Raw genomic sequence first — 20,198 nt, forward strand, 5'->3', positions numbered from 1 at the left:
GCAGATTGGGTCAGGCACTTGCGAGGACAGCTCCCGAGGGCCGTCCCAGAGGCCCCCGCGCCGCCGGGGTCCTAACAGGCCGCGCCTCCGGGGTCCTAACAGGCCGCACCGCCTTCCGCTGCACGTGCCTGCGGAGAGATGCCCAAGTCCAAGCGCGACAAGAAAGGTGGGCAAAGCGACATGGGGGACTCAGGGGAGCCCTGCTGGCTGGGTCCCGGCTGCGATGGGGGCCGGAGGACCTTTGGGGCGCGGAGTGGGACACCCAGACCTTCTCAGGGAGCTTCGCTGCTGGTGGCGCGGGAGCACTTGGGGATGGGGAGCCTCCCACGGCGCTGGAGTCTGGCTGGGGTAGGGGAGCGGAGACCGTGTTACCGGCTCGAGCGTCCTCCCGAGGCCTGCTGGGCCGGGAAACGGCTTCCGAGCGCCCAGCTGCGCCCGGTCTCTCCCTGGTCCACCTTTCCACCGCAGCCCACCTCCCTTCGTTGTCCGCGCTGTCGCCACCCTGGCCGCCTGCCTCCCTTCCTTCAGCACGGACGTGCTCTCGCATCTGGTTCTGTACTGGCAGCTCCTGTGGCCCGGCCTGCTTATGACCCAGTCTTCCTACGGCTGACGTTCTCACTTGTCAGTTCATATGGCACCTCCTAAGCGAGCATCCCGACCATGGGGGCCTCTCTCCCCCCGGCTGTTTGGCACATTCACTCAACAGATATTTAGGGGCCTGGCTCTAGGCAAAGGAGGATACAGCAAGGAAGGCCTAGAGCCCTCATTGAGCTTAGCATTGTAGTCATGGGAAGTATGTCTCCCCCCCCCCCCCCCCGCCCCGTTATACCAAAAACTGAATAACTAATATCAGATAGTGATGAGTCCCGTGGAGTAAAAGTGAGAGAAACAGGTGCTGTAATTTTGTTTACTGTGACCAGAGAAGGTCTCTGATGAGGTGGCAAATGAGCAGAAACCTGAAGGAAGGAAGTGAACTACCCACGGAGTTACCTGGATAATGGCTTTCCAAGGAGAGGAAACAACAGTCAAACACTGACTGACAGGAGGGCGTGTTCGCCATGTCCTGGGACAAGAGGCCAGTGTGGCTAGAGCAGAGGGAGCAGAGGGGGTAGGAGGATTGGGCAGAGTGAGCGGGCTTTTTAGACCTTTGCAAGGAATTGCCTTTCAGATCCGGATGAAATGTGCCCGAACAGAGGAATGACGTTTAACTTTACTTTTAAAAGATTGCCCTAGTTGCCTTGTTGAGAATGGACTGGGTAGATGGAGGCAAGGATGGAAGCCAAAAGACCAGCAGTAATCCAAGACAGGATGAGGTTGGCTTGGTCCACAGCTATAGCAGTGGAAGTGATAGAAAATGGATTGTTGCGCTGTGTTGGCCCTCGTGTGCTGCACTTGCCCTGACCAGTGGCGTTGCCTTTCTGTGTGTATGCCTTGTGAGGAGGGACTAAGTCCCAGGCAGGATCAATAAGAGGCACCCTGGGCTTTGCATCTGATGCTCTTCTAAGTGTTTGTGGATTCTGGGAGGGGAGCCATGATGAGATCTGGCAAATGCCAAACCCTTCCTGGTAAGGGACCATTTGGGGCCCAGCTGTTGCTACAGTAGGGGTGCTTACTTCTCCCCAAAGTGGTATTGCTACATCCATGGATCCAAACTGCAAAAGGTGCAGCAGAGGAGGTCAGTGATGAGCCCCCAGACTTAATTCATTCCACAGCAGAGGCCAGCCATAGATGGTCTCTGCACCATGGCCAAGAGCCGAAAGGGACCTGCCTCAGCCAGCAGGCTGGGTCTGCCACTGAAAGCACTCCGTGAGCAGGAAGAAGACCCACCCCACACCGCATACGGAATTCTAGGTTAAACTAAGAGGAGTGAAGGAGTATCTAGTTTGTTTGCGTAACAGGAAATATATCAGTGGATCTCCCAGGTCCGGAACAACAGAAAGCACTGAGGACCCTGGGAATAGCCTGGCTGCCTCTCCCCAGACTGGTTTGGTCCAGACGATACTGGAGGTGAGAAAAAATGAGTCTCCAGGACACCCAGCTTGTCTCTCATCATGTCTCCTTTTTCTTTTTTGTATTAGTCTCCTTAACCAAAACTGCTAAGAAAGGCTTGGAACTGAAACAGAACCTGATAGAAGAGGTAAGAGCTTGTTCTTTTTATTTTTCCAGACCTTGTATTTGGTTTAGAAATGTGGGTATAGGACTGTATGTTGGGGAAACATTCTGTTTAAAAGGAGGAAAGAAAAGGCTGGTCCAGCCCTTTTGCTCCAGTGGCAGCACCAATAACAATCTCAGAGTAATGATTTCCAGCTTTGACTGAGCTCTTACTCTGCCCTGCACGGGGCTGTGTTCCATCTGTATCATTCCACTTCATCCTTCATAGGAGTTGACGTCGTCACTGTTGTGCAGTTGTGTAACTGAAGCTTACAGAGATTTGTTAGCCTGCCTGATGTCAAAAAACTGGGAGTTGTCAGGCATGGGTAAATGCACCAACTCACTGTTTGCACTATTCCGGGGGCTGCAGGCAGGGTAAAAGGTGTCTACTTAGCTGTGGCCAGCAATGTGGACAGACCAGGGCGGTGAGGGAAGTGGCCACAGATAAGTCAGAACCTGGGAAGACCATGGGATCTTGGCCCATGGCTCAGCTTCCCCGACACTTTGAGGTCACGCCTGCTCTGCTCAGGGATCCTGGCTCCGAGGCCTCCGGTTCTGAACTTCCGGTCGTAAGGGACCTGGAGCATATTCTCCCCATCGGAGGCCGGAGTGTTGCCCAACCCGTGGTGCCCCTTGAACTTCAGAGCCCCATGAATTATTCCACAGCTTCGGAAATGTGTGGACACGTACAAGTACCTGTTCATCTTCTCCGTGGCCAACATGAGGAACAGCAAGTTGAAGGACATCCGGAACGCCTGGAAGCACAGCCGGTGAGCAGGCAGCGGGCGGCCCTTTGGAGTGTGGAAAGGGCCACGCTGCTCAAAGCCCAGAGGCAGTTACTGACTCTTGGTTGCCCGAGTGACAGATGGCATCTGAAGGACAAAGTGCCATGCCGCCACTGGAGGGCACTTTTTAACCGTGATAGCTGGTTTTGCACTGAACTTCTTGGGGGCTGGACTTGGTCATTGCTCAGGGAATGTTTGAGCATTGACCCCTCCAGGAAAAGGGGCTCCTTTACCCCTGGGGTCTCGTCTTTTTAGGAACACCTTGTCAGTTTTAGGTCAGGATGTGCTCTGGGATGCCACAGGACCCAACAGCAGGCTGTACAAGCCATGTGGCTGGTGCCTGTCCTTGGGCTGGAATGATGACAGTGCGGATGATGATTCTGATCTGTTGCTGCACCAGCACTGGTTCAGACCATTAACGGGCCTCTTCCATACATTCAGACGGGGAGGGCAGATATCCACATAAATAATATTCAGAGTAGCCGAAACCGGTTTGGCTCAGTGGATAGAGCGTCGGCCTGCGGACTGAAGGGTCCCAGGTTCGATTCCAGTCAAGGGCATGTACGTTGGTTGCGGGCACACCCCCAGTAGGGGATGTGCAGGAGGCAGCTGGTCGATGTTTCTCTCTCATCAATGTTTCTAACTCTCTATCCCTCTCTCTTCCTCTCTGTAAAAAATCAATAAAATATATTTTTTAAAAAAAAAAAATAATAATAATAATATTCAGAGTAGGCTGGTAGGCATATTGTGAATGTCGGGCCGATAGGCAGGAAACTGGACTGGAGACAGTGGCAGGGCTCCATGGAAGAAGTGGGAGTCTGACCATACCTCCAGCTATAAAGCAGGAGTAGAGCTGGTTTGCACTTAACTGAGGGGAGGGCTGGGCAGGCCACCTCCTTCACGGACCCCTCCTCTCTCTGCAGGATGTTCTTTGGCAAAAACAAAGTGATGATGGTGGCCTTAGGTCGAAGCCCAGCTGATGAATACAAAGACAACCTACATCAGGTGAGTCTCTGGCCCTCACCCCGAGGGGCCAAAGCTGCCTTCTCTCCTGCTGCTCTCACGTGACATGCATCCCAGCCAGCCGGCTCAGGAAAGCAAGGTCTGGCTTAAAGCTCCGGCTTCCTTTAACCTCGATCCAGCTGTGACCATCAAAAATGCCTCCAGATATTGCCAAATGTGGGGAGCAGGGGTGAAAACTGTCCCCAGTCTAAAACCGCTGCTCTAATGTGACCCGACCTACCCCCTTTTGTTCTTTAGGTCAGCAAGAAGTTGAGGGGTGAAGTTGGTCTCCTTTTCACCAATCGCACTAAGGAGGAAGTGAATGAGTGAGTGTTTTTGAAGCGTGGTGGGGATGGACTCTGGGGAAGGAATAATCCAGGGACTTTGTACAGGGGAGACAGCAGCTGGTTCCTGGAACCCATTACCAAGTCTTTATTCCTAGCACTGACTTCAGGTGGGCTGGTGGGCCAGTCAGGAACCTCCCCTCCAACGCTTTTCATTCCCTTAAGGTGGTTCACGAAATTTGCGGAAATGGACTACGCCCGAGCTGGAAACAAAGCAACGTTCACCGTGAACCTGGACCCGGGGCCCCTGGAGCAGTTCCCGCACTCCATGGAGCCACAGCTGAGGCAGCTCGGCCTGCCCACCGCCCTCAAGAAGGGTACGGGGAGGCCCCTGGAGCTGAAGGATCACAGCTGAGTGGCCAAGAGCACAGGCTCCCAAACCTGACAGGCCCCCACTCCTCCCCTTTCTGGCTGAGCAGGTTATTTCTACCAGCTTCCATTTTCTCGTGAGAAAGTGGGGCTGAGTGTCTGCCTCAGGGTTGAGGTGGATGTGGACAGGAACTTACAGCCAGTACACAGCACTCAGGAGACAATGGGGGAGGCAGTCACTTCTCCCTAAATACGCCACAGGCTGCTGAACACCGATTAATCCGTGCCCCTCCCTGTGTGTGCGCATTGGTGGGGGGACAGGTGGCCACGCAGATTCCTCCCAACTCTGGGCAGCGGACAGAAAGCTCTGCCAGAAGTAACTGCTTGCCCCCCCTCCTCTGCAGGTGTGGTGACCCTGCTGTCCGACTATGAGGTGTGCAAGGAGGGCGACGTGCTGACCCCAGAGCAGGCCCGCGTCCTGGTGAGTCCGGCCTGGCCCGCCCAGCAGTCTGCAGACCATGGCGGGAGGGCCCAGAGACTCCTGATCACACCCGCTCCTCCTGACTCGGTTCCTTTGTCTCCTGCAGAAGCTTTTCGGGTATGAGATGGCTGAATTCAAGGTGACCATCAAATACATGTGGGATGCACAGTCTGGAAGGTTCCAACAGATGGGAGACGACTTGCCAGAGAGCGCGTCCGAGTCGGCAGAAGAATCAGAGGAAGATGACGACTGCTGACGGGCACGTGGGACTGAGGGCCTCCCGGCGGTGCCAGGTGTCATCTTGACCACACTGGACTAGCGCCGCCCCTCTTGGGGGAGCAGCTGTTTGTTTTGCTGTGATGAAGACGAGAGGGCGATAGGGACAGACTGTTTCCCTACAAAGAGTAACTGTCTGCAGGGTTTCTCCCTGTAGATGGCAAAGGAACTTTTCTCAGAAAAACAGGCCTTTGGGTTTGGACTTTTGTTCGGATTCCTAGGGTTCCTTTTGTTCACCACCTGAGTCAGCTTCCAGCACTAGTTCCTGCGAGACTTCTGGGCACAGGAGAGCAGCCTCGGGGCTTCTCTTCCCTGGCCCTCAGTGCCCTTGCCTGAAACAGGTTCACTGAGAAAATTGGGCACCTTGGCCCTGACTGGCATGGCTCAGTTGAGCATCGTCCCATGCACCGAGAGGTTGCTGGTTCCATTCCGTCAGGGCACATGCCCAGGTTGTGGGCTCAATCCCCAGTAGGGGGCAGGCAAGAGGCAGCTGATTGATGTTTCTCTCCATGCCCCTTCCTCTAAAATCAATAAAAACATTTTATAAAAAGAAAAGCAGGCACCTTGGCTGCTCTTCCTACCCCTACACCCTCTCCCAAACCAGAGCTGACAAGCTTCTGGAGGACCAGGTGACAGAGGCTTTGGCTAGGACCAGAGGAAAGCCCCTGGGGAAATCGAGTGTTAATGTTCCACAGCTTCCTGCGAGGTCTTGGTGGTGACTAATGATAGGGTTTTGCCCAAATTGTTCTATTTGTAAATGACTCAGTGAGGCCATTTCTGAATGAGAGAAAACCTACTTCAGGTTCCGTGGCCATTTATCGTGTGTGGAAGGGCCACCTCCAGTCCCTCTCCTGAGAGAGGTCAGGCTACAGTCAGCGCAGGAGGCTGGGGAGCCCTTCCCACTGCCGCTGCCCTTCAATGGAGAGTCCGTACTCCTGCACCCTTCTCCCAGCCCTTGGGAAGACAGGAAGGGCCGCTGGCAGCAGAAGAAACAAGCTCACAGGTTTGTTCCGGGCCTGGGCTACCCGTCAAGTGCCTGCTTTATTCTAATAGGAAACGCTGGAGCAACTCACGCCCCAGCCTTTACACTTTGTGAAGGCAACTGGGAGGATTCCAAGAAAATAGGAGACATTTGTGAACAGATGAGAAAAGAACAGGCTACATAAGGCAGCTTAAGGCCAGGGTGAGAGAACGGAAGGTGACAGGCGTAGTGGACCCTCCGCCGCCTCCAGCCAGGACGAGGCCTAACGGAAGTAGTTGGGACATTCATGGGCAACCAGGTGCCAGGCTTGATCAAAGGCCTGCACAACAGCTGGCTCCAGGGGCCCTTGCTCGGTGGCTGCCAGGTTCTGTTCCAGCTGCTCCAGGCTGGACATGCCCAGGATGACCGCATCCCTGTGCGCACCCTGGAAGGGGAGATGGACAGGCATCAACACACCGGTACACAGTGCTGCAGTCATGCACACCTGCCAGCCCTGCCCCTGCTGGATTTGGGTCTGATGTCTGTTTTTACCTTCTGTTACTGCAGAAAAAACTTACCTTGCCTTCAAACAGCTCGGAAGCCCTGCCTCCAGCCTCAGCAGACAGACCTAAGTTCAGAGCCTCTGCACTCGGCAGCTGGGTAAACCTGGGTTACTTACTTGACCTCTCTGGACTTCAGGCTTCCTGAACTTCACAGGGTGATTGTGGGAATTAAAAGTTTGTGAAGTACTTTGCTTCAGGCCTGGCACTTAATAGGTGCTCAGTAAAGGGAGCCAGGCAATGCCCTGGGGAGAGGGGAAACAGCAGGGAGAGGGCAACCCCACCAGGGACAGAGCTGGACGCTGCAGAGCCGGCAGCCAAGGATGGAATAAATGCTAATGGTTAAGAAAGGTAGGTCTCAGATGTTCATGCCCAGTCAGGTGTAGCCGTGGGACCCTGGTCAAGTAACATAGCCTCTGAGCCTGTTTCCTCAATAAAATTGGGATTATGTTGCTCTGGCTGAGTGGCTCACTTGGTTGGAGCATCATCCAGTACACCAAAAGGCTGCAGGTTCGATTCCTGGCCCGGGCACATACCAAGGTTGCAGGTTTGATCCCCAGTTGCAGCACATACCGGAGGCAACCAATCAATGTTTCTCGCATCAATGTTTTTCTCTCTCTCCACCCCACCCATCTCCCTGCCTCTCTTAAAAGAAAAAAATAAAATCAGTCCTCAAGTGAGGATTAAAAAATAAAAATAAAATTAGGATTATACCTAATAAGGCCAATAGTATTTGTGACAGGGCACTAAAGGAACTTAAGAACAAGATTACCACCCAAAAGAACTGGGCCATGGAGAAATTTCAGAGGAAGCAAAGGAGTAATCTCAAGTCACCAAATAATTGTGTCGCCCTCTCCCTTCCACCCTCCAACAAAGGGAAAACAGAAGCAGAGCCTCTTGGGATGGCTGGGTTACCTGGAGCTGTGAGTGGTGGTACATCCATTGCAAGGCAGCTGAAGTCATACTGGGGGCACTGCTGCCATATGCAGCCTGCAGGGCCTTCTCCACCAGGGCAATGGCCTTGAAGTGGTGCTCCTTCCAGAAGCTGGACAGGTGAGGGGGGTGGCACAGAGGTCAGTAGCATGGGGTCAGTCACACTGGGGCCACAGGCAAAGAGCCAACCAGGGCAGCTGTGCTTACCCCAACCCCACAGCATGGGGTCTTGCGGGGGGTGGGGGGGGTGTGGAGGGCAGTGTCCTTTTTAGCAGTGGGTCTCCTGCCTTATTAGACAGCAGAACCACTCAGGATGTGGCTCCCTCACCAGAGACCTCCACGACATCTTTATTCCTAAGAACACAAAGCCTGCCCTCACTTTCCCAGTGGAGCAAAGGTGGCTGGTGCAAAGGGCAGGCCCCAGGCCTCCTGAGCCTCAATCCAGGGCTCTTTCCTTCCCTCTTGGCAGGTGATGAGCATTTCCCAGGAACAGCTGTGGCTTGGAAGACCATCTGGCATTAGGGCCAGGGGTCCTCATTTCCTCCCAGAGGTCCCAAGAAAACAAGAACCCCACAGAGGGTTTGGTAATTCCTGCAGGAATCCACTCACATAGGTCCAGGCTGCAAGGGAAGGCCTGGAGCCCACAGGAAAGCAGCCTAGAACTTCTCCATTCAGATATCAGGACAACAGCCCCCACCCCCAAACCCCTAACACAGACTTCTCCAGCTCACCGATCCCTGTAGATCTCAGACCAGCTATTTCCAAAGAAGCGGCCCACAGGCTGTTTCCCGTCCTTGTCCTCATACTTGTACTTGCCGGTCAGCAGGCCCCCTGTGGGAAGGCTGCAGTCAGATCCCCTGACCTGCCTTGTTCCCAGAGGCTCTTCTGGACTGGACTGGGGAAGGGGCACCAGGAAGGATGGAAGACACAGCCCAGCCTCTCGTCAAACACCTCCCTGCCCCCCAGGACCAGGAATGCCCACCCACCCCAGGAGGAGCCTTGTCCCCACAACAGTCCGCACCTGCCAAAGGGTTGTAGGCATAGAATCTCAGTCCAAAGTGCCTGAGGCAGGGGAAGAGCTCCGTTTCCACCTGCCGGGTGGTGGCGTTGTACATGCCCTGCAGGGAGAAGGGCTGGCTAGAGAGGGTGCACATGTCAAGGGAAAGGACCCCAGCAACCGTCTTTCAAAACCCTCAGTCAAAACCTGTCCAGCACTTCAGCAATGATTTCCCAGATCACGAGTGGTGGTAGGGGATGGGGAGACAGTGTTGGGCCCCAGGAAGGGACACTAGACTAGAGCTATCATTCCACAAATATCTGTGGGCGCCAACTGTGGGAGAAACACTGGGCTTCCAAACATGAGTAAGTCCAGCAAGTCTCTGTCCCCAAGAGATGTTAGAGGCGAGTTAAAGACACAGAGAGGAGACAGATGATCACAACAAAGTCGGATTCTATGACTATGGCAGGTGCTCACTGAAGGTATGCTGATTAAGTCTGGAGATGAGAGGCCCCGCAGGGGCATCAGGAAAGAGCACTTCTACCAGGGCGAAGGGGGAGGAGTGTTCCGGGCTGACGTGCAGAGCAAGGAGGCAGGAAGGATGGGACCAAGGTATTCACGTAGGTAGAAAGGGGAGCCAGGGCCAGAGCAAGCAGGTACCGGCTGGCCAGGCTGAGGAGCTTGCACGTCATCCTGAGGGCACCTGGGGCTCATATGCAGGCTGTGAGCAGGGGAATGGATGCTATGGAGAGGGCATGGAGTCAGTCAGAGGGGCCAAGAGAGGTCGGGATCAGCAGGAGCTCTGGAGACCGAGGCCCCTGCAGACCTGCCCCGCACCTGGTACACAGTGGGAAGGATCCAGCCGTTGCTCTTGCAGAGGGTACAGATCTCGGCCACCTCCCAGGCTGCATAGTTGGAGAGGCCAAGCTCCACAAACTTGCCCTGCAGGGGAGAGGTGGTGGTCAGAACCCAACACATTCCAGGAGACCAGGAAGAGAAGACCACAGTGAAGACCCTCGGAGTGACCCTTCAGGGCAGCCCTGGAGCCTCCACTCTCCTGGGTAATGACAGGCCAAAGAGGGAGCAGCAGACCTCCTCCCGGAGCTCAGGGTGCCACCCTCACCTCCTGGTGAAGCTGGTGGCAGGCACGTAGCGTTTCTTCCACGGGAGTGCCATGGTCAGGCGCATGCAGGTAGAAGAGGTCCACCTGGGAGCATTGCAATCGCTTCAGTGATGTCTCCAGCTGGGACCGGAGACTGTCAGGCTTCAGGGACTTCCCATCCCAGGGATTGGCCTTAGTGGCAATTTGCACTTTGGGGGAGAATGTAATAGTTGAGAGACTTATTATAACCACTTACTAGCCATGTGACCCTGGCTAAATTATTTAAGTTCCCTGAGCCTCGACTCTATAATCTGTAAAATAGGCATGATAATGGTGCTGTCTTCATTGGGAGATCATGAGGATGAACTACATGATCTTACATGTAAGTTCTCAATGTTCACTGCTGTTATAACTACTAGAGGCCCAGTGCACAAATTCGTGCACAGGTGGAGTTCCTTGGCCTGGTGGGCAATCAGGGCCAATCAGGGCCATTTAGCCAGTCCTGACCGGGGCCAGGAGGGACCATGGGAGGTTGGCCCGCTGCAGGAGGTTGGCTGTGGGAGCGCACTGACCACCAGGGGGCAGCTCCTGCATTGAGCTTCTGCCCCCTGGTGGTCAGTGCGGGCCTTCGGTCACTTAGGCTTTTGTATATATAGATTATCCTATCTAATAAAAGAGAAACATGGTAATTAGCCGTACAGCCGCTACCCTTCCCATTGGCTAATCAGTGAGATATGCAAATTAATTGCCAGCCAAGATGGCGGCCAGCAGCCAGGCAGCTTGAAGCGAACAGGGAGGCTTCCTTGCTTCAGTGACGGAGGAATCCAAGCTTCCCCGCCTGTGCTGCGGCCTCTAAGCTTTAAGTCTGAAACATTGTAAGAAATATAGAAGCTAAACAAAACCCCAGAAACCGGCTTAGTTAGCCAGGCTTCAGCCAGTAAGACCGCAACATTGTTTCGAATACAGAAGGTAAACAAAGGCCAGAAACCTGCTTTCAGCAGCCAAGCTTCAGAGAGAAAGCCGGCTCTCAGCTCCAGTGACAGGCATAGAAGGTAAATAAATGCCAGAATAAAAAATAAATAAATAAATAAAGGAGAGGTTTGGAGCTTCAGTCGCCCACCAGCCTGAAAACAGCCCTCAGCCCCTCACCCAGACTGGCCAGGCACCCCAGTGGGGACCCCCACCCTGAAGCAACAAGATGGTGGCTAATTTGCATACTGAATGCAGGCGGCAGCAGGCAAGGCTGTCTGCGGTTTGGGACTCAGATCTGTGACCCTGCCAGGCAGGGGACAGTGCTTGAGGCTGTCCGTGGTCCCGGGACCCAGATCTGTGACCCTGCTGGACGGGGGGCAGTGCTTGTGGTTGTCCGCGGTCCCAGGACCTGGACCTGTGACCCTGCCAGACAGGGGGCACCGCGGGAGGCTGTCCACGGTCCCAGGACCCAGATCTGTGACCCTGCCGGGCGGGGGGCAGTACTTGAGGCTGTCCGAGGTCTCGGGACCCAGATCTGTGACCCTGCCAGGCGGGGGGCAGTGCTTGAGGCTGTCCGCGGTCTGGGACCTGGATCCATGTCCTCGGGAGTGGGGCGGCAGTGCTTGAGGCTGTCCACGGTCCCAGGACCTGGATCTGTGACCCTGCCGGGCGGGGGCACCACAGAAGGCTGCCTGCAGTCCGGGACCCAGATCTGTGACCCTGCCGGACGGGGGGCACCGCGGGAGGCTGTCTGCAGTCCGGGACTCGGATCTGTGACCCTGCCGGGCAGGGGGCAGTGCTGAGGCTGTCCGTGGTCCCGGGACCCGGATCTGTGACCTGGTGGCCAGGGGGGCAGCAAGGGATGCTGTCTGCAGTCCGGGACCCAAATCTGTGACCCTGCCGGGCGGGGGGCAGTGCTTGAGGCTGTCCACGGGACTAAGACACGGATCTGTGACCCTGCCAGGCGGGGAAGCAGCCATCAGCGCCCAGGAGTGACTGCGCAAGATCCGCCTCCTGGCCCAGAAGGTGCAGGATCGCAGGGACAGCCACCGTGGCGGGCCAGACTGACGTCCTCCTGGCTGCACCACGGGGGTTTGCGGATCTGCAAAGCCAGAGGCCTCCAGTGTGCACATCCCCCCTGGCATGCGAACATCCCCCAGCACACTGTCACCCTCCCACGCCTGCAACAGTTGCAAACCAAGGCGTGCACAAGTTGCCCCCACCTCTCCACTGCACTTCCATCAACCCGGCATGCCTAACACCCCCAGAGGATGTGCACACATCCCCTCTGATGCGCTCACATCCTTTGGACAGTGTCTGGGTGTTCTGGGTGCTGAGAGTGGGCGCCTGTGAGAAGACAGTGAGAGGGCGGAGTGGTGATGCCCTGTTCCCACGGAGGCCAGTGCAGCTACGAGATCACCTCTGGGGGGTTAATGCAGGTGCTGAGGTGGGAGCAGGTGCAGATAGACACACCTGCTGGGCACGGGCGGCCCTCTCTGAGGTGCCTTCGGTCAGCGTTCAAGATCAAGAGCCCAGAGGCAGAGAGGAATTCCGTCTTCTCAGTGAAATAGTGGGATAGTCGGGGCGACTGTAGAGGAGGAATGTGCACTTTGGGTGCCAGCACCCATGAGTGAAGGCTGCCCTGACTGAGCCTTGCTTGCTTGGGGCCTAGCGCACTCCTGCCGGGCAACAGGTGACAGGACGTGCTTTTCCGAATTAATGAGCGAAAATGTTGATTCTCCTGCTGCCCACGAAGGTGGAAAGTGAAGTGGGGAGACATGTGGGGAATGAGCAAGGTTCCCTGTCTGGGGGTTCCAAATCTGCTGTTGGTTTCTTTCACCACTGACTAGAGATATACAGGGTGTCCCCCCAAAGTGTATACACACTTTGAATACCTACTAATTCCAATGATTTTAAGCATAAGAAAGGAACAACAATGGAGCTGTTATCTGTTAAAAGTGTGGGCACAAACAGATAGTTGGACATTCCCTGAGGGGTCTCAGATTGGAGAGGGTGAAGGCCAGACTGAGGGGCCCCTTCTCCCCCCCCCCCCCCCAACCCCAGTGCACGAATTTCATGCACTGGGCTACTAGTTAGTCATAAAACTGCTGGCTGTGCCAAGCCTTGCACTGGAGGCTGAGTACACAGAGATGAACTAAACACACTCGATCTCTACCCTCAAGGAGCTCAGAGTCTAAAACAGTGGTTCTCAACCTTCCTAATGCTGTGACCCTTTAATACAGTTCCTCATGTTGTAGTGACCCCCAATTTCATTGTTAGAAATTGAACATAATTAAAGCATAGTGATTAATCACAAAAAACAATATGTAATTATATATGTGTATTCTGATGGTCTTAGGCGACCCCTGTGAAAGGGTCGTTCGACCCCCAAAGGGGTCATGACCCACAGGTTGAGAACTGCTGGTCTAGAAGGTGAGATTACAATACGGTAAATACACAGAAAAGCACCAGTGCCCAAGGAGCCCAGAGAAGGGGTATATGGTCAGCCTGGGACTGCCAGGGAAGGCTTCTCTGAGGTGTAACCCCCAAGCTGAGTCTCCCAGGATGAGTCAGAGTCAACAAGGAAGGCCAGAAAGCATATTCCAGAGCAGGGGTGGGCAAACTTTTTGACTCGAGGGCACAATGGGTTCTTAAACTGGACCAGAGGGCCGGAACAAAAGCATGGATGGAGTGTTTGTATGAACTAATATAAATTCAAAGTAAACATCATTACATAAAAGGATACGATCTTTTTTTTTTTTTTTTTTTAGTTTTATTCATTTCAAATGGGCCGGATCCGGCCCATGGGCCGTAGTTTTCCCACGGCTGTTCCAGAGGGTGGGAACACAGGCAAAATCAAACAGAAGGCAATACAGTATGTGAAGGGCCATACTTGGCAATTCTGAGTTACAAGAGGATAAACTCCAGGCATGGAGCAATGGGACAAGAGAGAAGAGAAAGGGCAGGGCCTCAGCCCAAAGGCTTTTCTCAGATACCATCATCCAAAGTCGGCGTGTGTTCTGCACTCTGGCTGCAGTATAGAGAAAAAACTCAAGGGGGCGGGCCTGGAAATATGAAGACAGGTAAAGAGGCTGCTGGGAGAATTCAGGGAAGAGATGCATCTGCCTGAACATGAGCGCTGGCAGAGATCAATTTGAGAGACAGGCAGAAGGCAAAATGAGCAGAAGGAAATTATAGTTTCCCTTCCCCTTCCAGACTCATGGAAGCGGGCATACCCCACACCCACTGTAGAGACACAGTCCCCGTGAGAATGAGATGGTGCTCTGCCACGCAGGCAGCGTGGAGATGCTATGAAGAACGCTGGCTGTCTGGACTGGTGGGTGGATGGAGTCTGCACTTTTCATACTTGCCAAAGGCAACTCAGCAGTTCAGAGGGAAGTCATCAGACCACTGCGCATGAAGCCACAAGTCCCAATTCTCCATTCCCCTGCAAGCGTAGTGTGAACTTTGCCTCAGATCCGACCTGAGGACTTTGGTCCAGTGAGCCTGGCCTCAAAGAAGGAGCAGAGAAGGACTGGAAGAGAAACACTAATTCAGAAACAAAACCTTCATTATCAGCGAGAGGCAGCCAGGTGAACTGGAAAGTGCGGGCCTGCGATACATGTTCTCATTCGGTTCCTCCAGACCAGTGGTTCTCAACCTTCTGGCCCTTTAAATACAGTTCCTCATGTTGTGACCCAACCATAAAATTATTTTCGTTGCTACTTCATAACTGTCATGTTGCTACTGTTATGAATCGTAATGTAAATATCTGATATGCAGGATGGTCTTAGGCGACCCCTGTGAAAGGGTCGTTCGACCGCTGAAGGGGTCTCGACCCACAGGTTGAGAACCGCTGCTCCAGACCCACCAAGCCATGAATCTAAGGACCCAGAGGGGAAGTCCCACGAGGGCCGGGAAAGAAGAGCCTGCAGGGGGATGGGGGCGGGGGTAAGAAGGCAAAGTGTGGCAGTGTTAGGGGCAAAAATAGAATATTGGGGACTAGCTATAGTTATGTGGACAAAAGGGGCCACATGCTAACCCGACAAGCTCCGGGAAGGCCTGCATGGAGGTCTTGCAAACTCTAAGGCCTAAAGTAACCACAAGGATGGTCTGAAATTAAACTTTAACTAAAAGCAGTTATGGTAGGTGGTTCCGTCCTAGGCTGGTATCTTCCCTGACAAGGTCAATCTTTACCTTAACTGAGCCTATTGTCTTTTTGCATCTAGGATAACATATCCTTGAAATGTCTGGGTAACTTGTAACTTCCCTTTTTCCCCGGACCCCTCAGGGCACAACCAAATGCCCTGGGCGCCAAGACAGATGCCACAAATTCCTTCATTGTTATTATCATATTCATTGTTGCCTGTTAACTATTCTGTACCCACCTAAGTAAAAGAAGTACTGTCTTTTTTCTTTTTTTTTAATATATTTTATTGATTTTTTACAGAGAGGAAGGGAGAGAGATAGAGAGTTAGAAACATCGATGAGAAACATCGATCAGCTGCCTCCTGCACATCTCCCACTGGGGATGTGCCCGCAACCCAGGTACATGCCCTTGACCGGAATCGAACCTGGGACCCTTCAGTCCGCAGGCCGACGCTCTATTCACTGAGCCAAACCGGTTTCGGCAAGAAGTACTGTCTTTATCATTTTACTTTTTATCCAATCCTAGAGTTGTTGTCCCGCCCCGCCCCCAACCCGCCCTCCGCCCCCTTTGCTTTCTCCCACCTCTCTAATCTATCACCAGTGAAGTTCATGGAACCCATGTACGTCTCCTCCTCTGAATGTAATGTATAAAACAAGGGGAAAAAACACCATTCTCCAGAGCATTATCCCAACCCACTGAGATTCTGCTTCCCAGCAATTGTCGACAGTTTGGCTCAAACTCACAAAAACTCTTTACAGGTTTGAATGTGTTTACATTGTTATAAGAAATACTAGAGACAGAACCTGGCTGGAGAACCTAGTGAGAGAACATGGCAAGAGAACCTGGCAAGAACTTGGCTGGAGATCCTGGCTAGAGATCCTGGCTGGAGAACCTAGAGAGAACCTGGCTAGAGAGAACCCAACCATGCTGATGAACTGAACCCTGCATCCATGTCATTCCTTCTTCGCCGACTCCGTCCACACCTTTGGGAACCCCTGGACCTGCTGGGGCTGGACCCCAACATAACACTATATAATAATAATTATTATTATTATTATTTTTTAAATGAAAATTAAGTTTCTCTAAGAAAAAAAAAAAAGAAATACTAGAGGCCTGGTACACAAAAATTTGTGCACTGGGCCGGGGGGGGGGGGGGGGGGGTCCCTCAGCCTGGCCTGTGCCCTCTCGCAGTCTGGGACCCCTCGGGGGATGACCACCTGCTGGCTTAGGCCCGCTCCCCGGGGGATTGGGCCTAAGATGGCAATCAGACATCCCTCTGGCAGCCCTGCAGCCCTCGGGGGATGTCCACTTGCCAACGGGGAGCAGACCTAAGCTTCAGTCGGACATCCTTAGCACTGCTGAGGAGGCAGGAGAGGCTCCCACCACCACCGCTGTACTGGCAGCCATCAGCCTGTCTTGTGGCTGAGCAGAGCTCCTCCATGTGGAAGCACACTGACCACCAGAGGGCAGCTCCTGCATTGAGCGTCTGTCCCCTGGTGGGCAGTGTGTGTCATAGTGACCAGTCATTCCCAGTCTTTCTGCTGTTAGGGTCAGTTTGCATATTACCCTTTTACTATATAGGATAGAGGCCTGGTGCACGGGTGGGGGCCGGCTGGTTTGCCCTGAAGGGTGTCCTGGATCAGGGTGGGGTTCCTGCTTGGGTGCCTGGCCAACCTGGATGAGGGGCTGATGGCTGTTTTCAGGCTGCCCGCACCCCCTTTAGGGTGGGGGTCCCCACTGGGGTGCCTGGCCAATCTGGATGAGGGGCTGAGGGCTGTTTTCAGGCTGGCCAAGCCGGCCTAAAGCTCCCAGCCTCTCCTTTTTTTCTTTTTCTTTTTTTTATTCTGGGATTTATATACCTTCTATAATTGAAACTTTGTTGCTGCTCCAGCTCGGAGGCCACAGCCTGCTGAAAGCAGGTATCTGGGGTTTGTTTAGCTTCTATAATTGCAACTTTGTTGCTTACAGTAGAGCTCAGAGCCGGGCCGCCGCAGGCGGGGAAGCTTGGCTTCCTCCATCACTGGAGCAAGCAAGCCTCCTGCTCGCTTCAGCTGCGTGGCTGCCGGCCACCATCTTGGTTGGGTTAATTTGCATATCCTGCTGATTAGCCATTGGGAAGCATAGCAGAGGTACAGTCAATTACCATGTTTGTCTATTATTAGATTAGATTAGTCATGCTCTGTTAACCGGATTAAAGAAAAGCACATTTTAACCTGGCTGGGAGTTGTATACCCCTGGGACCCAGGAGTCACAGTCACCCTGGGACCTGGGAGTCAACTTTGGAATTCGGGCCATTCTCATTCAAGAACTGCCTATTATCATAGAAAGATTAACAACCTTGTTGCTTAAACAAGAGAGTCCCACCCCAGCCCTCATTACCTACTTCCCCATGCCTGTAACTTCTACTTCCCCATGTAATCTTTGTCCTACCCAATATAAGCAGCTGGCTTATAAGGGGTTGCAGAGCAGATTTTTATGGACGACCTACTGCTCACCCATACTGTGTGCAGTATTGGAATAAACGCTCATATGATTCAACCCTGTCTCTGCTGAATAGGCTCAAGTAGTGACAGGCACCCCGGACCCCTTAGTTGTCTGGTTACAGCAATATTAGCTAGCATTTACCGGGCCCCATTATATGCCAGGCATCCTACTAGTCACTTTTAATGGCATCGGGCTAATGAGGGACAGTCTGTCCCTCCACACACACACACTTCCCCCTTTCAAGCTACACCTGCCTGCTGGCCATCCTTCTGCTATAGGCACCTCTTACCGACATGAGAGAGGTGTTCCCGGTACATGACAGCCTCCTGAGCTAGTGGGAGAAGACTGTCCCCAACCTTGATTCTTGTCTTTTCACAGAGATGAATTTATATGAAAAACCCTGACTGTGTTGTGAGAAGCCAATTTATTACAGTAATTAAGGCAGTATCTTTATTGAAAAAAGGAAAAGGAAAGTAAGCAAACCTATACATTTGGCTTATGAAGCACAGACAGGCTCTCAGTTAATCTGAAGAGCAAGTTGGGTGGGGGTCTGAGGCATTATACACCCTCCCGTCTATAGGCTTCAAAATTCCTCTGCTGACTGTTTTGATAGAGATTAATTCTCAAGGTCCCTTTTTTTACTTTGTTGTGGCCTTCCCAGAATTCATGAAAAGCACCTGGCAACTAATCTTGCCAAGCCTTGAGATTGCTGGCTTCTCTGCTTAGGGAGTAAAACTGCCCTTTTTCCCTTCCCCCTTTCCCCCTCCCTTTCTGCATTCTCTCATTAAGGAGGTTTTTTATTTTTTATTTTTTTTTAATATATATTTTATTGATATTTTTCCACAGAGAGGAAGGGAGAGGGATAGAGAGTTAGAAACACTGATGAGAGAGAAACATCAATCAGCTACCTCCTGCACACTCCCCACTGGGGTTGTGCCCGCAACCAAGGTACATGCCCTTGACCGGAATCGAACCTGGGACCCCTTGGTCCGCAGGCCAACGCTCTATCCACTGAGCCAAACCGGCCAGGGCAAGGAGGTTTTTTAAATCATTTGCTCCGTGTCCTTGGCTGGGGAAGATAATGGTTTGTTAGTTACAAGCTGGCTGCAAAATGCCCACAGTTTGGCCTTGTTTTAACTTTCCTGTCTCAGTTTCCCTACTCCTCTGCCCTGGAATCCTGTAACACCTCCTCACACCAGGCACTTTGCATTTCCAATCCTAGTCTTTGCACAGCTGTGCCCTCAGCTCTAATGCCCCTTTCTGCCATTCTCTGCCCAGCAAACCACTACTGACCCCTTAAGGCCCAGCCCCAGTGTCCTCTTAGCTTTCCCTAGTGCCACACCCTGTTCTAGTGGTCCCCTCCTCTCCTTTCCCCATGGTGCTGCCCCTTCTGGGTTCCCCAGTAATCACTGGCTTCAATCTTCACCACTACACTGAGCTCCCTGGAGGTGTTAGACTCTAACAGTTAGAGTCACTTTCCCTCCTATTACCCGTAACAAAGCCTGGCCTGGGCTATCTTACCCTCCCCCCCATCCCACCCCCGACCCCCACACACCTCCCTCTCTGCTCCCCCAGCCCAGCCTGCGGACTGCATCGCTACAGCTCTCCCTGAGAGCGCCAAGGGGACTGCCAACCGAACTGAGCAAAGTCTAGGGACTGCCAACTGAACTGGGCAAAGTCTAGGATGAGAAAAGGGTGCTGGGGAGCGCCAGGACGCTGAGGGCAATGGGGAGAGGAGCATGGCAAAGCGCCTGGGGCCTGGTTATGGGCACCTGGCATGACTGCAGGCGTGGACCGCACAGCTCTGGAGGCCAGTGCCTCGGAGAGCTACCCCAAGAAAGCACAAGGGTCGAAAGCTAAGGGCTAGACCAGACTTGGGGGTTCCCGAGTTGCAACCCCTAAAGGAGAAGGGAAGGGGAAGGTGATCAGGACAAAGCACTGCCCAGCTGCCGGGGCTATACGTGCACTGGGCCCGAGGAGCTGGGATTCAAATCACAGACTTGCAAGGCGGCCAGGGGAGGGGACGAAGCTGTCGGTCCCGACCGCGGTCGGTGCACAGTGGCCCGGGTCTGGTCAGCGTCCTGCACGGGGCAGGGGGCAGTCAGGGGGGCCGGGCGCGGGCACTAGCGTTACCTTTGCAGTCGCCGCCGCCCAGCCTGAGCCCCAGGTCGCCCAGGATGCTCTCGGACTGGCCGTCGCTGTACATGAAGGCCGTGTCCAGCTCCGTGTGGCCGCGCTCCAGGAAGGCGCGCACAGCCGCGGCGCTGGCAGGCGCGTCCATGCGGCGCCCCATCTCCATGGTGCCCAGCACGGTGGCCGGCCGGGCCGGGGCGCCCGAGGCGCCCGAGGCGGGCCGCCGCGGCCGGGACATGGCAGCGGCGCTGCTCACGCTGCGGGGCTGCGGGGACCCGCGGCTCCGAGCGCAGCGAACCGCGGCGCGAGCCACAGCGCGAGACACCGCCCGCAACATGGGGTGCGCGCCTGCGCGCTGGGGCGCCTGGGACCCGCCCGCCGCAGCGGGGAGGAGCCGGAGAAGGAGGCGGCGCGGGAGCCGCGACCTGGGACCAGGAGCGTCGCGTCCCTCCGCGCACGCTGTGTCCGCCGGCGTCGCCCCGGGGACCGTCCCAAGGCGCGCGGCGCGAGGGGCGGGGCCTGGGCTCGGGGGCGGGGCGGCGCCTCGGGTCAGCTGAC

The 20,198-nt window shown here is 54.2% G+C and overlaps 2 protein-coding genes across 2 annotated transcripts; one reads left to right on the forward strand and one right to left on the reverse strand.

Annotated features, from left to right (window-relative positions):
- The first annotated feature begins 65 nt into the window (after nt 1–65).
- Nucleotides 66–7,592, forward strand: MRTO4 (MRT4 homolog, ribosome maturation factor). Its single transcript, XM_070404221.1, has 8 exons — nt 66–166; nt 2,079–2,137; nt 2,818–2,921; nt 3,860–3,941; nt 4,197–4,264; nt 4,448–4,599; nt 4,996–5,072; nt 5,179–7,592. Exons 1-8 carry the CDS (start codon nt 139–141, stop codon nt 5,326–5,328), a joined length of 720 nt encoding a protein of 239 aa, XP_070260322.1. The 5' UTR covers nt 66–138; the 3' UTR covers nt 5,329–7,592.
- Nucleotides 6,353–20,000, reverse strand: AKR7A2 (aldo-keto reductase family 7 member A2). Its single transcript, XM_070404220.1, has 7 exons — nt 19,641–20,000; nt 9,923–10,110; nt 9,637–9,741; nt 8,824–8,920; nt 8,534–8,633; nt 7,785–7,914; nt 6,353–6,754 (listed from the first exon to the last, which is right to left on the reverse strand). The coding sequence occupies exons 1-7, from the start codon at nt 19,975–19,977 to the stop codon at nt 6,593–6,595; spliced, it is 1,119 nt and encodes a 372-aa protein (XP_070260321.1). The 5' UTR covers nt 19,978–20,000; the 3' UTR covers nt 6,353–6,592.
- Nucleotides 20,001–20,198: the final 198 nt, after the last annotated feature.

The sequence above is a fragment of the Myotis yumanensis genome, unplaced genomic scaffold, assembly GCF_028538775.1.
Source record: "Myotis yumanensis isolate MYYU_CA2020_CCGP unplaced genomic scaffold, mMyoYum1.0.hap1 SCAF_2, whole genome shotgun sequence".
Lineage (NCBI taxonomy): Eukaryota > Metazoa > Chordata > Mammalia > Chiroptera > Vespertilionidae > Myotis > Myotis yumanensis.